Source organism: Triticum aestivum, chromosome 1A (assembly GCF_018294505.1).
Source record: "Triticum aestivum cultivar Chinese Spring chromosome 1A, IWGSC CS RefSeq v2.1, whole genome shotgun sequence".
NCBI lineage: Eukaryota > Viridiplantae > Streptophyta > Magnoliopsida > Poales > Poaceae > Triticum > Triticum aestivum.
In genome coordinates, this window is record NC_057794.1 from 31,744,282 (window position 1) to 31,760,752 (window position 16,471).

Here is a 16,471-nt window from a genome sequence, read left to right on the forward strand (position 1 = left end):
GAACAAAAAAACTGAAAGTGCCAACATTTTTCAAAATTACAGACATACTTTCAAGACGTAAACATTTTCTGAGTTTCGCCGAACATTTTTGGAATTCAGGGTCAAATTTTGAAAAATGAACATTTTGATGATGTGAACAAATTTTGAAAGCGGGAACATTTTTTGGAAACCCCAATTTTTTTATTGGTGAACATTTTTCAAACAAATTTACCTGAACATTTTCTGAATGAGCGAACAAAAACTAAAATACGAACAAATATTTGAATTTGCAAACGAATTTAAAGTAGGAACTTTTTTGATATCTGAAATTCTAAATATTTTGAAGTTTATTTTGTTTTATGAAATAAGCAAACATCACTTGGAATTCTAAACGTTTTTAGAATTTCCGAAACTAAATTTCAAATAGGAACATTTTTCAAAAAAATAATAAAATTGAACATGCGGACAGTATTTAAATTTCTGAACATCTGTGGAAAACAACAACAACAACAACAATAATAATAATATTAGTAATAATAAAATAAAAGAGAAACAGAAACAGAAAAGAAGAAGGAAAGAGAAATAGAAAAATGAAAAAACTAAATGGAGAAAAGAAAAAAACAAGGAAAATGATAAAAAAACTGGAGACACCGACTGGATATGTGGAACGCTCGCCTCGTTGGAGATGGGCCGGCCGGTGTCGATCGATCTGTTCGATTCCTTGTATTCCCTGCCTGCCCTCTCAACAGTACGAATCCCCAATCCTCCACCTAGGTCTAGGTCTAGGGTTTCTTGGCGTAAGCAGAGCGGCGATGGCGGTGGCGGAGGCGGAGGCGGAAGTGGAGTCCTACATTAACTATCTGTTGATGGATATGAGGGAGGCTGAGGAGGCGCAGGAGGAGGCGGAGAGGAGGAAGAGAGGAGGCCCCGGCCGCAAAATCAAGAAACGGAAGACGGAGACGGGAAAGAGCTCAAAGGCGGCGGCGGCGGCGGTTCCGGTGGAGATGAGCGTCAGCGAGGTGGGGAGCAGCCCAGCGGAATCTGATTTGGCGAGGACGAGGGAGATTGTAGAAGCAGCCACGGCCAAGATTCTGGCGCGGATGAAGGGGATCGTCATCAAGGAGCCGGCCAAGACGATGACAGAGGAGGACGTCGCGGCGGCGGCCGTGTACAGAGCCAAGGCGGAGGAGGCGCGCAGGAACGAGGACCGGCCGGAGGAGTCCAGCGCCCTCCGGAAGTGGATCGCCACGGGAGACCCCGAGGCCGTCAAGTGCCGCAAGAGGTGGATTGCGGAAGACATGGAGGCCCTGAGGCTCAAGGACATGGATCCCGACGAGGATACCTCCGACTGGCGTGCCTTCGAGGCCAAGGAGTTCCGCGAGTTCTGGGAATATCTTTATCCCAAATCCTTCGGAAATTTCAAGGACAACAGTAAGCTGCCAAAGACAAATCCCCTCTCCATTGCTTATTATTACTGCTAGCTGTGAGCATCTTGATTGATTGATTGATTGACTGGCAATTTGACATCGATAATATGCAGCGCGTATCCCAAACATGCTTTACACGGACAAGAAGTCGTCAGGTGGCACAGCCCACCCCATAAGAACTCTGCAGGTCTTTTCTGTCAAAGTTGCGGGACTACAAGATGGAGTGCACTGGCCGCTGCAAGTGTTTGGCGTCGTTGCTGCACGAGATTGTTTGGATCATAATCGCAATGTTATCTTCCAGCGCGAAAGGGATAACTGCCAAATGATCCACAAGGAGGTTTGTATTCCTGGCCTGCCGCTGACAGTTATTAGTTTGGTGTCTATGTATGTACCTCCATCAAAACTATTTGGTCTGATCTTTTCAGCTGCGTTATACAGTGTGATGATATTAGTAAATATATGATCAAATTACAGATTTAGAACATAAAGTGGAATGAGAAAATAATATAATTTTTTTGTAGACTTTGCGAAGATGAAACAGTCTGTGCCACATATATATGTAGATTTAGAATATATGATCTTGGCATTGTCATTGGCACATATATATGAAGAATTTTGGGGTACTCCCCTGTGTAGTTACTCCCTAGGCATCCATCGTTATTTAACCTTCCTGTGCCACAAGCCTGATTAAGTTTGTTAATTAATGCTTCAGAAGATGGTTAATGGATGCTTCAGAAGGCATTTCGCTAATTAAGTTTATTAATTAAGTAAGTAATCCAGCAAGTGATGTGTTGGTTCAAGCACCTCTTTAATTATTGACCACAGGGAACAAAGTTCTTGATCGGATAAGGATATTAATACCACCATGTTTATTAATCCATAAGATGGAATAAAAATATCTGGTTGGAGCACACTGTTTTTTGAAGGAAAAATAGTATGGAGCATGTATTAAGAAGTGTATCACATTTTCAGGAGTATGCACTCTGTAATATGAATATGAACCCTTTTAAGAGTATGCAGTATGCGGTATATTGTATTTAGAATATATAATATGGAGTATGTACACTTTGGAAAATGTATAGTTAGTGAGTAGTATATAACTTTTTTAAGAGTATAGGAGTGTGGTAGAGTATGTGTTTATAGCTGCAGTATGGATTATATTGTTTTCTTAGAGCGTCCAGTGTGTGTGTGCGCGCGATTTGGAAAACCTGTTCACTTGCCGGCATATAGCTGTTCTGCTAGTATGTATAGCTGCCAATAAAACCATGGCCCTGGCAACTTTCGTTCAATCCAACCATGTATTGTGCACACACCCTGCTTCTCAAGTTCTCCACCTGCAATTAAATCGAACTTGGGGTATTCCCTTGTATCCGAGTTATTACACAGCTGGAGAAACAACTGGATTTTATTCTCTATGCTATGCGATTTAAACAAGAGATTAGACTACTCACATTAAGCACCATCAGACAGTGTCAACCGGTTGAGACTTCTTCCCTAAGTGGCTGTTTACCCATGTGGTCAATCTTCCCTCTCCTGAAGCTCTTCCTACCTCACCTCCTCCTCTGGCCTCACTCTCTCTCCCATCTCCGGTGGTTCCAGCGGTGGAAAGAAGAGGGATGGAGGCCTGTATCCCCCTACTATGATATTAGGTGTTGTAATCTTTCTAATAAACCAGATATGCCAGTTAGTCTTCTCCTGCTCTTCCTTGCTCTATACCTGGTGGCTGGAGCTCTTGCAAGCAGTGGAGGATGGCTCCCTGGCACATCTGCTCCTCTGCAGGGTTTGGCCCCTGGCTTCACCCTCCCATACACTCCCCAGCTGCTGCCTGTCCATGTTGATGGCAAGTTGTTTGGCTTAGTGGGTGTCATCGACGATGGAGCCTATGCAGGATACGCACCTTCTTTATCCATGGCGTCTCGCCGTCTGCTAGATCCTTGTTCAGCGACGTCCTCTTCCTTTGGCCTTTCCCTTTTGCCCAGGTATCAATGAATCTGCTTCATTCCCCAGTTATCCTCATTGAATTTGGTGCTCCATTTTTTTTTCTCCGACGGCTTCCTTTCGAAGCCATAGATCTGTCCCCTTCCTGCTTTGGGAGGGTTGGTTCGTGGGAATGGCATTCCATTCTTCCTTTTTCTTTCCGCCTCCCTTCTTTTTCTCTGGCGAATTGTTTCCTACCTCTTATGCACTGGACAAAGGCCTTCCATTGCCTAGGTGTTTGATGGGACGGCGGCAGCGAGCGCCTGGGGCAATTATAATCATAGCAAGAAGTGTGATCACATCCCATTTGAGAGAGCGGGAGGGGAAGGGAGGGGGTGGGAGAATTCTATGGAAGAGCGCCTACAACATTTAGCCTACTCTTGGTTGTTCCCTTTGAGAATACATTGGACCCCTTTAGTTGTGCTCCCACAAGGCGTAGGTAGATTCTCGAATCAATAGCGTCCCCTGGTCTGTGAGACCATTCTTTTATTTTGTTTGTACCTGTTACTTTGTCGTGTTCTCTTGTAATTTTCTGCTTGAAAATGCTGAACACAGTTGTGATCTGTTGACAAATTAACCTTTGAGATACCTGTTTTTAGTAGTATATGAACACCCTAATAATATGCCCCCTTTTTTGTATGTTGTTTGCAGACTACACATGTTTTTGCAAGTTATGTTTTCATTGTGATGATGTTCAATGCCTTTGAGTTCAGTTTACATATGTTTGTTAACTTGCTTCAGCTTTGAAGACTTGAAATGCTTTCTTACCTATCTCGACTCAAATCTACTGGCTCTAAATTACATCTTAATTTTGCATGTCACGAGTTTACCTTTCTTCTGTGCTTGCTATCGACAGATATTTAATTTAAGCTATTATGCTTAGGTTGATTATTTATCGATGAATGCACATTCTCTCTTATTTTCAACATATATTGGTCATATATGCTGCGGTCCTATTTGAGATAAACGATACAATTACTTACTAAATAATGTCTGCATGCAGAATCCGTATCTGACACTGACAGGTCCTAGCCGTGCTATTGTGGTGGTGGATCCTGTGTGGTTTGAGGTTGCATTGAAAGTGAAGGGCGCTACTGAATCTGAGGATAAAGAGTTGAGCTATCACGTCGATCCTTATTATATTTCCGGCTCAATGAATTCCTATGTGTTCAATCGCGTCAGGACTAGCAGGCTCAGCACAATGGAGTTGACATTGGGTGACATGGTTCACTCCGTGGAGGCCACCATCAGTGTTAGAGTGGTTGGCGGGGAGTGGCCACAAGGTTTCCGAGGTGTATTTACCGCTACTACCGCCAGCATAGACGACGAGAAAATCAAGTTGCTTGGTTTCAGAGACGACAAATTGCCTGTTGCAGCTGATGGCTCGATACAGCTCTCACGAAGTGTTGTGTCTGTCGAAGACGACGGGCAGCTGAGAGTCTCTGTCATGGCGCGTCACCTGGTGGATCGATCTGTCAGGCGGGCTTCTGGAGTACTCGCAGCTAAGACATCCTCCAGAAGCTATGCTAAACTTGAAGTTTTCTCTTGTAAGATGGAAGTCACTGTCGCCTGGTCTCTTCTCCCGTACTGGCCACATTACCGTGACATGCCGTGTCCTAGCATATAAATGTGGCTTTGGTTTGGCTCTAGGTGCCGGAAGTAGTTATTTATCTATGCATGTATGTATGGTTCGTAGCATGTGTTATGTGGTGGTACTGTAGCTTAAGCTGGGTGGGTGGTAGTAGGCCATATCCTTCTATTTGTCAGAATTACTATGTAATATAGACAGTTCAGATTCGATGGTTGTTCCAGTCTTTTATACAAGCCTGTATATGCTTGTATGATGAGTTACGGCCGTGCTGTTTCGGTCAGCTAGTCTTTTGGTTCAGTCCTTGCACCGGGAAAATAATTATGTTCATTAGTTTATGACCTAACAATTTTTTAGCAAAAGCCAACTGGAGATCGTCTGCTGGGGAGGGTGGCATTTTGAACGGTTTTGCCGTCGTTTTTAGTTGTGTTGGGGATGGCAGTTTCTTCGGAACAACATACATTTTCTAGGAGGGTGATATCTTTGAACCTTCATCCTAGAAAATGTCAAACTGCCACCCCCGGCTAACTAAAACTGCCAGCAAAATGTTCGCACATACCACCTCTCAGCAAACGGTCACTAGATAAGAGGGTCCATTTCTTGTCGATGTAATGCCTTTTGGCGCTTTATATTGGTTAACAAGCAGGAAAATATCCCTATAAACATGGTGGTAGATGAACCCTATAAATATTGTTAGGGATTTTTTAGCAATTCAGGAAAAAGTGAAAACTTTTTCAAGCAAACTTGACTTATTGTGCCAGTCATAAGAAAAATTGACAATAAAAGCTGCCGACAAAAAAAATCTGAGCATAAAAACAAATTGTCCTTGACAATATAGAGTGAATAGTACACCTAATATAGTGCCGATTTTGCCTTTGTCCTGGACCATACCACAAAAGCCATTTCTCCTCTAATTTGTTTTTTACGAGTAGGACAATAAGTCAAGTTTGTTGCCAACAAATTTCATGTTTTTTCGATACAGAGGGAGTACAAGATGTCCGACAGAATATCAGTAGGAGGGTCACTGTCGGTCATTCTGCGTGCTTGAAGGAATAGTCCTCAAAACGTTTGTGCAAGGCTACATGGGGTTGCCTGCTGTCATGAGTAAAAGTTCATAAAATTTCCAATAAGTCACGAATTTATTTATTTTTAATTTTAAAATGTCAATGTACTTGAAAAAATGTTTTTGAATTTCTAAAAACTTCATAAAGTTTACAAATGTTTTAAAACATCATGAAGTTGAACAAATCTTCCTGAATTTTAAAATGATTATGGAATTTGATATTTTTGAGGATTTGGTTTTGGAATTTGATGAAAATAAAAAAAGAAGAAGAGAAAAAACGAAAGAAGAAGAAGAAGCCAGCAGAGAAAACACATGGAAAAACACCAGCAAGGAACCTATTTAGCTACGACACTATTTTTCGCTTTAAGCGAGCCCTAAGCATACGCATCGCTGAAGGTTTTTCATTATTGGGCCGGCCTGTGTCGCTTCCTATAAGAAAGGAAAGCACATGTAAAGTACGTTAGGCACGTCTTAGTTAAGGCAAAAACAGCTGGTTTTCAATGGTGTTTTTCATTTTATTTTGTTTCATTTCTTTTCTTCTCTGAATATTTCATTCTTTTCTTCTCTTCTCACTTTTTTCTTCCTGATTTTTTCCTTTATTTGTTTTTTCTCCTTTTCTTTTCCGTTTTCTTTAATTCCCTTTCATTCATTTTTGCATTTTGTTTCTTTGGTTATCATGTTCGTTTTTTCGCATTATTCTATTTTTTGTTTTATTTTTTCTTCTCCATTTCTTGTTTGGTTTTCATTTTTCGTCTCCATTTCTTTTCTTATGTTTTCTTAGTTTTCACTCTACATTTTCGTATCTGTGAAAATCATTTTTTTAAGTGATCAACGTTTTTTGTAAACCCGTTCAATATTGTCTGAATGCTTATTCAATATTTTTTAAATACCTGTTTAACATTTTATTACTTATTCAACATTTTCCAAATACATTTTCAACATATTTCGAACACTTATTAAACATTTTAATACTTATTTCAACAATTTTCATATACTTGTTCAATATTTTTTAGTAATTATTGAACATTTTTCATATACCTGTTCATCATTTCTTACACTTATTCAACATTTTTCAAATAGTTGTTCAATAATTTTCAAATAAGTATTAAAAATGACTTATCATCATCGTACTAAAAGTATTAAAATGTATTTTGTGCCTGTTTATTTTTTTTATTTTTTCATATGTTTGTTTTCGTTTTCACTCTACATTTTTGCATATGTCAAAAACATTTTTTAATAAGTGATCAACATTTTTTTTGTATACACGTTCATTGTCTTAACTCTTATTCAACATTTTTAAATACTTGTTCAACATTTAAATAATTATTCAATATTTTTCAAATATATGTTCTATATTTTTAAATCATCGTCCAACAGTTTTAATTACTTATTCAACATTTTCAAATACTTATTCAATATTTTTAACACTTACTTAATATTTTCAAATAATTGTTCAACATTTTTAAAATACTCGTTCAACAATTTTTATTACTTATTCAACATTTGAAAAATACTTGATAAACATTTTTAATACTTATTCAATAGTTTTCAAATACATGTACAACTTTTTTCAAATACTCGTTCAACATTTTTTCTTACTTAATCAACATTTTCAAATACTTGTTCAACATTTTCAAATACTTATTCAACATTTTTAGTACTTATTCAACATTTTAAAATAATTGTTCAACATTTTTCAAATACTTGTTCAACAATTTTTAATACTTATTCAACATTTGTCAAATATTTGTTAAACATTTTAAATACTTATTCAAAAATTTCGAATACTTGTTGAACATTTTTCAAATACTTGTTCAACTTGATCAGCAGACTATATTTGATGACCATGTATTTTGTGTAACTCTTTTATTTTTAATGTACTTCTTGTTCTTTATTTTCAGCTGGATCCCACCTATCATTGTTAGTGGGGCTGACATGGATTAATACTAATCTAAATTAGCTAATTAATCTACTGGGCCCACCTGACAATGTCTAATTAAGTTAATTATATTAGTTTATGTTAATTAAGGGGGGTCCACATGTCAGCTGTTGGGGCCGACTCAGTCAGCATTGACCAGGGTCAACTGTCAAGGGGGCTCTGGGACCCACCAGTCAGTGGCCTAGGGGAGGCTCGTGGCTACGCCATGGCGGTCCACCGGCGACGCGAAACGCGACGGAGGCGCTCGGGCTAGCAACGGGAATTAGCCATAGGGGGCCATTTGGCCTAGAGTTTGGGGTGTTTGGACAAGGGCATCGAGCCACGTCGAGCTGCGGTGGTGGCCGGGCCGGGAGCAACCGGAGACGGCGCCGGCGACGACATTCAGGCGACGGTGGGGAATAGGGTAGGGAGAGCTAGGGGGCACGGGCGCGTGTGCTTCATGCTCCTGGGAGCACCAGGAGCATGACGGTGAGCTCGGGCGAGGCCTACGATGGCCGTGGCCGTGTCGGAGGAGCTCAACGGCGGCAGCGTATGGGAACTCAGCGAGGACAAAGCTACAAGGCACGGGAAGGCAGAGAAGAGGGGGAAGGAGGAGTGGGAGGTCATCGACGTTGCAGTGAATGCCCGATAAAGCCGGAGATGCTCGAGGCGGCTCGAATCGACGATGAGCTCCGGTAGCCTGGCGGCTCGTGGTTCAATCTGTTCCTTCTCCCGAGTGGTGGCTGGCGCCGGGACACTATATACCCGCGACCTTTAATCCCCACTCCAGCCACGAACCGGGACTAAAGGCCAACCTTTTCGGTGGCCAAAATTCCGCGCGGGAGCTGAAACCTTTAGTCCTGGATGGTGGTTGCAATCTGGACTAAAGGTGTCTTGCAATTAATTTTCATTTTGAAGAAATTAATTGACAGATTCAATTTTACAGATTGAAATTAATTCTTGTAAAATGCATAACAGTTTGAAAACTAAACCAAATGAGTTGATTCAAATTTCTGTGGAGTCATCTTGAAGATTTCTATCAGCTAGTATCATTTTGATAGGACGTTGAATAATTAATTTTGCATTTATTAACTAAATATAGTAACTGAAGACATTATTTTAAGCTTTGAAACTCATATCTTCAGTTTTGTTAATCCAAATGGAGCAAATAAGATGTAAATTGTTTGTCTCAACATAACCTACACATTAATATTTTGTTTGGACATAATTGAATTGATTAACTCATATGTATAATTAAAATACTAAAAGGACAGGAATAATTAAAAATTCATAACTTAATAAATAATTATTCAAAAATCATGTTTCAAATGCCAAAATGCCCTAGCTTTTTGGTTGGATTCTGACGCTCCGGAGTCCAGCTAGGAACACCGAAAACACATATATATATACCCTAACTCTTACAAAGATTCCCTTCGGTTTGTCCGAAGTGGGACTTTCCAGCTATAAGTCCGGAAACTCACTAGAGAGAAAGTGATGATGGTGAAGTTGGTCACATCCCAGAGTGGGATCTTGGGGTATAAAACTTTTTTTTCGCGTATGTCCCTTTCTTATGATTGCGTCGTAACCATGGAGAATCTTCATCATTTAACAGGATGTTTGGGTCAGTCTTCACTGTTAAGGGAGGAATTTCATCAAACTTACTATAATCTTCTGTCATGTCTGTCTTATCCTCCACTCCCACGATGTTTCTTTTCCCTGAAAGAACTATGTGGCACTTTGGCTCATCGTATGATGTATTCGCTTCCTTACCTTTTCTTTTTCTTGGTTTGGTAGACATGTCCTTCACATAGAAAACCTGAGCCACATCATTGGCTAGGACAAATGGTTCGTCTGTGTACCCAAGATTGTTGAGATCCACTATTGTCATTCCGTATTGCAGGTCTACCTTTACCCCATCTCCTGTCAGATTGACCCATTTGCACCAAAACAAAGGGACCTTAAAAGAAGGTCCATAGTCAAGTTCCCATATCTCCTCTATGTAACCATAATATGTGTCATTTTTCTATTATTGTTTGTTGCATCAAAGAGGACACCACTGTTTTGGTTGGTGCTCTTTTTAGTTTGGGTGATCGTGTAAATGTATTTGCATTTATCTCGTACCCTTTGAAAGTCAATATAGTCAAAGATGGTGACTTGGCCAACAAGTACAACTCATCTCCAACAGTGGTGTTATTCATGAGATGTGTTTGCAACTAACCGTCGAAAGTCACCATGTGTGTACGTTTAATCCAGGAGTCAGACTGCTCCGGGTTCTTGGAGCGTACAATATCCATGTATTCCTCGATATACGAAGCCACCAAGGTGGAATTTTGTAGAACTTTGTAGTGTGCTTGAGTGCAAGAATGCCCGTCCATACTTATTACATCATTATTTTCTAGTGTGCCTTTTCCACTCAGTCTCCCCTCATGCCACGATTGAGGAACACCAATCGTCTTCAGGTCAGGAATAAAGTCAACACAAAACTCAATAACCTCCTCTATTTCATGGCCTTTGGAGATGCTTCCTTCTGGCCTAGCACGGTTATGCACATATTTCTTTAAGACTCCCATGAACCTCTCAAAGGGGAACATATTGTGTAGAAATACATGACCCAGAGTAATAATCTCTTCGACTGGGTGAACTAGGACGCGCGTCATAATATTGAAGAAGGATGCCGGGAACACCAACTCAAAACTGACAAGACATTGGACCAAATCATTTTGTAACCTTGGTAGGATTTATGGATCGATTACCTTATGAGAAATTGCATTGAGAGGTGCACATAGCTTCACAATGGCTAATCGAACATTTTCCGGTAGAGGCCCCCTCAATGCGACCGAAAGTAATTGCATTATAATCATGTGGCAGTCATGAGACTTTAGGTTTTGGAATTTTTTTCTCTGCCATATTTATTATTCCCTTTATATTCGATGAGAAGGCACACGGGACCTTCATACTGCTCAGACATTCAAAAAATATTTCCTTCTCTTCTTTGGTAAGAGCGTAGCTGGCAGGCCCTTGATACTGCTTTGGATGCCTGCCATCTTTTTCGTTCATACATTGCTTGTCCTCCCGTGCCTGATAATCCCCAAGTGCAAGGAATCATCTTAGCAATTTCCAAAGGTGGAAGTGATAAGTATGGAGTGTCGAACCCACAAGGAGCCAAAGGTAAGATCAATATTCTCTCAGGCCCTATCTGCCACTGATACGATTCTACGTACACCGAACGTTTGCTTCCAACTAGCAACGAGAAATAAAACTATGTTGTGGGTATGAAGAGGATAACTTTGTATGATATCGGAGAGCTAAAATATAAAAGTAGGTGTTGTTATCATAAAGTTAGAATATATTACCAAATATTATAAATAGTGAGTGTGGAATAATGGTGGATCGGTGTGCGGAATTGTCATAGGCAATCGTTAACAAGACCGATAGTCACTATTGCAGTTTCATATGAGGGAGAGGCATAAGCTAACATACTTTCTCTTCTTGGATCATATGCACTTATGATTGGAACTCTAGCAAGCATTCGCAACTACTAAAGATCATTAAGGTAAAACCCAACCATAGCATTAAAGCATCAAGTCCTCTTTATCCCATACGCAACAACCCCCTTACTCGGGTTTGTGTTCCAGTCACTCACGCAACCCACTATAAGCGAATCATAAACGCATTGCAACAACCTACAACGGGAATCCCTCATGCTTGCGCGACACGGAGGGCACCATAGGACAGCACCAAAGTAAAACATACAACTCATACCAATCTAGATCATCAATCAACCCAAAGACAAAAGATATCTACTCAAAACATCATAGGATGGCAACACATCATTGGATCATAATACATGGCATAAAGCACCATCTTCAAGTAGGGATTACAACGGTGTGTGAGAGAGTGGACCGCGTAAAAGAGATGAGGATGGTGATGTTGATGAAGACGATCACCGCGGCGATGATTCCCCTCTCGATGGTACTCCGGTGCCATCAAGATAGAGGAGGAGAGGTTCTCCCCCTTGTGCTTCCTCCTCCATGGCCTCCCCCCTGGATGGGGAGAGGTTCCCCCTCTGGTCCTTGGCCTTAATGGTGATGATGGCCCCTCCGGGATCCTCCTCCATGCCCTCCGGTGATGATGGCCCTCTCCGACAGGGTGCCAGAGAGGGCCTAGATTGGTTTTTGGTGGCTACAGAGGATTCTGGTGGTGGAACTTCCGATCTAGGTTAATTTTCTGAGGTTTTTGTATTTATAGGAATTTTTGGCGCTGGTCTCACGTCAAGGAGATGCCCGAGTCATCCATGAGGCAGGCCCACGCGCCTGGGGGGCCACCCTCGTGGACTTCCCGGGACTCTTCTAGCCCAACTCTTTTACTCCGGGGTCTTCTTTTGGTCCATAAAAAATCGTCAAAAATTGGCACGTCAATTGGACTCCGTTTGGTATTCCTTTTCTGTAAAACTCAAAAACAAGGAAAAACAGAAACTGACACTAGGCTCTAGGTTAATAGGTTAGTCCCAAAAATCATATAAAATAGCATATAAAACATCCAAGGTTGATAATATAATAGCATGAATACATCATAAATTATAGATACGTTGGAGACGTATCAGCATCCCCAAGCTTAATTCCTGCTCGTCCTCGAGTAGGTAAATGATAAAAGAAATAATTTATAAAGTGTGAATGCTAGCAGGTGCATAAGTTTCATCAATGATAGTTCCAATCACTTTTTCTAGCATCATAGCAGTAGCTCATTTTCATAAAGATTTTCATGATCAAGTAACAAGCTATTCACATGTTAAAGTATAGACCATAAACTTTCTTGAAACTAACAAACTATATTCTCAGTCATCAAACAATTGCAATTCATCTTATTTTCTGGAAGGGTCTATGCCAGAGCTTTGATTTAGCAAACTCCACATACTAAACTATCATTTAATATTTCACAATTGCTAACACTCACGTGATATTTATAGGTTCAAAGTTTTAATCGGACACAGATAAAGATAGGGGCTTATAGATTCGCCTCCCAACCTTTTACCTCAAGGGTAATGTCAATAATAATAGTTCATGATAACTTACATCCAATTGGATATATATATATACATGATCTTTCCAACACAATGTGCTTGCCAAAGGATAAAATGTAAAAAGAAAAGGTGAAGATCACCATGACTCTTGCATAAGGGTAGAAGATAAAAGTAGAAGATAGGCCCTTCGCAGAGGGAAGCAGAGGTTGTCATGCGCTTTTATAGTTGGATGCACAAAATCTTAATGCAAAAGAATGTCACTTTACATTTCCACTTGTGATATGGAACTTTATTATGCAGTCCGTCACTTTTATTTCTTCCACATCACAAGATCATATAAAGCTTATTTTCTCCACATTAATAGATCATACATATTTATAGGGCAATTTTTTTTGCATGCACCGATGACAACTTACTTGAAGGATCTTACTCAATCCATAGGTAGGTACGGTGGACTCTCATGGCAAAACTAGTTTAAGGAATGTTTGGAAGCACAAGTAGTATCTCTACTTGGTGCAAAGAATTTGGCTAGCATGAGGGGGAAAAGCAAGCTCAACATGTTGGATGATCCAAGACAATATACTTTATTTCTGATATAAGAAAACATAACCCATTACATTGTCTTCCTTATCCGACATCAACCTTTTAGCATGTCATATTTTAATGAGTGCTCACAATTACAAAATATGTCCAAGATAGTATATTTATATGTGAAATCTCTCTTCCTTCAATATTCTTTCATGAATTGTTCAAGTGACCAATTCTACGTTTGCTAACTTTCAATAAGTTTACTAACTATACTTATTCTGTGTGAAGTCATTACTCCCCATGGTATAAGCATATCAAACATATATAAATTCAGATTTATGATATTCAATTCATTCAACCATTTACTCATAGGATATATGTGAAGCACGTGAGTAAATGACAAACTACTTCAAAAAGATATCAGTGAAGGACACTGAGTAGTCAAATAATTAACTAGCCATGGGAGGATTCTTTTTAGTTTAAGATTTCAGATCCAATGATTTTATTCAAACAGCAAGTAAAATTTAAAATATGCTCCAAGAAAAACACATATCATGTGACGAATAAAAATATAGCTCCGAGTAGGTATATCGATAGTTTTGAAGACGAAAGAGGGGATGCCTTCCGGGGCATCCCCAAGCTTAGGCGCTTGAGTCTTCCTTAAATATTACCTCGGGGTGCCTTGGGCATCCCCAAGATTAGGGTCTTTCCACTCCTTATTCTCCTCATATCGATATCTCACCCAAAGCTTGAAAACTTCAATCACACAAAACTTAACGGAACTTCGTGAGATAGGTTAGTATGATAAAGAGTAAACCATTCATTTTGGTACTGTAAAAGAAAAGGCTCATAATTGTTCTCACACAATGCCTACTGTACCATATCATTTCTACAATTTATATTGAGAAATATAAGCCATAGAAATTTGAAAACAAGCAAACTATGCAATGAAAACAGAATCTGTCAGAAACAGAACAGTCTGTAATGATCTGAACACCAACCATACTTATGCTACTAAAACAATTATGAAATAAATTGGTGGACGTGAGGAATTTGTATATTAATATTCTTCAAAAAGAATCAGGACCAAAGCACTCTTCTGTAAAAAATGGCATCTAATATCGTGAGCGCAAAGTTTCTGTTTTTTACAACAAGATCACATTAACTTTCACCCAAGTCTTCCCAAAAGTCTTACTTGGCACTTTATTGAAACAAAAACTATAAAACATGATTACTACAGTAGCTTAATAATGTAAACACACAAAAACAATAAGGGTAAATATTGGGTTGTCTCCCAACAAGCGATTTTCTTTAATGCCTTTTGGCTAGGCATGATGATTTCAATGATGCTCACATAAAAGATAAGAATTGAAAATGAAGAGAGCATCATGAAGAATATGACTAGCACATTTAAACCTAACCCACTTCCTATGCCTAGGGATTTTGTGAGCACACAATTTATAGTAACAAGAATCAACTAGCATAGGAAGGAAAAACAAGTAGAACTTCAAAACTTTAAGCATATAGAGAGGAAACTTGATATTATTGCAACTCCTACAAACATGTATTCCTCCCTCATAATAATTTTTAGTAGCATCATGAATGAGTTCAACAATATTACCATCACATAAAGCATTCTTTTCATGATCTACGAGCATAGAAATTTTACTACTCTCCACATAAGCAAAATTCTCCCCATTCGGAATGGCGGAATCACTAGTTCCTAAAGTTGACACTCTTCCAAACCCGCTTTAGATGATAGTATTATTCATACTCCAAAAGATATAAGTGAAGTACATGGAGCGTTCTACAATTAATATAGACTAACCAATATCCAAGCTCAAAATGTATAAGTGAAGCACACAAATCATTCTATAAGGCCATACTCAAAGGATTTAAGTGAAGCTCAAAGAGCAATTCTATAAGATGATACTTAGAAGATATAAGTGAAGAACATGAAGTATTCTATAAATTGATGAAAGTACATTCTCATACTAGCATGGTTCTTAAAGAAAAATAAAAACACAAAGGACACAAATCATGTGAACAAAACAAAAACCGAGGTATACCGATAATTGTTGAAGAAGAAAGATGGGATGCCAACCGGGGCATCCCCAAGCTTAGATGCTTGAGTATCCTTAGAATATTTACTTGGGGTGCCTTGGGCATCCCCAAGCTTGAGCTCTTGCCTCTCTTTATTCTTCTCATATTGATAGCTCCTCAATCTTCGCACACTTCATCCACACAAAACTTTAACAAAAACTTTGTGAGATCCGTTAGTATAATAAAGCAAATCACTACCTTTAGGTATAATTTCAAACTCATTCCAATTTCATATTAGAACTATATCTACTGTATTCCAACTTCACCATGGTTCATACCCCCCGATACTACCCATAGATTCATCAAAATAAGCAAACAACACATAAAAAACAGAATCTGTCTAAAACAGGACAGTCTGTAGTAATCTGGAGGTTTAGTAAATTTCTGTAACTCCAAAAATTATGAAACAAATTTGAAAATTTGTACAGAAGTAATGTGCATTAAGTTTCAGACTCATTTGACTTTCAGTAAAAAAAATGTAAAATCACGCGCTACAGCCAAAGTTTCTGTTTTTGTTCTGCACATAGTAAACAAGCAATCTAATCATTCTAAAACCAAAGCTTGGCACATTATTTTTATAATACAATGGATATATATATATATATGGGGATAATTATATAGAGAGAAACTTCCATGAAAAATTCTACATTGTTCCCGTGAGCATGAACACGAATGCTCAAGGTCGACCCTCACTTCTTCAATGCATAACTTTCCAATCACTTCTCTTTTTGAAAAACTTTTTAGGTATGAGAGGCAAGTAATTTTTTTTTGTATTTTCATTCTTTTTTTATGTTTCACCCACAACTAAACATAAACAAAAAGGAAAAACAAGATCTACTTAGTGAAGAAAGCAAACAAGCACACACGA

General features: G+C 39.1%; 1 protein-coding gene across 1 annotated transcript; it reads left to right on the forward strand.

Moving 5' to 3' along the window:
- Nucleotides 1–717: 717 nt before the first annotated feature.
- LOC123187988 (uncharacterized) lies at nt 718–5,230 on the forward strand. The gene is made up of 3 exons (XM_044600014.1): nt 718–1,410; nt 1,520–1,743; nt 4,387–5,230. The coding sequence occupies exons 1-3, from the start codon at nt 792–794 to the stop codon at nt 5,008–5,010; spliced, it is 1,467 nt and encodes a 488-aa protein (XP_044455949.1). The 5' UTR covers nt 718–791; the 3' UTR covers nt 5,011–5,230.
- The last annotated feature ends 11,241 nt before the right edge of the window (nt 5,231–16,471 follow it).

Coding starts and splice junctions, on each gene's coding strand:
- LOC123187988 (XM_044600014.1), top strand. CDS start 792: ATGGCGGTGGCGGAGGCGGAGGCGGAAGTGGAGTCCTACATTAACTAT. Junction 1,411..1,519: donor CGGAAATTTCAAGGACAACA/GTAAGCTGCCAA, acceptor GATAATATGCAG/CGCGTATCCCAAACATGCTT. Junction 1,744..4,386: donor GCCAAATGATCCACAAGGAG/GTTTGTATTCCT, acceptor GTCTGCATGCAG/AATCCGTATCTGACACTGAC.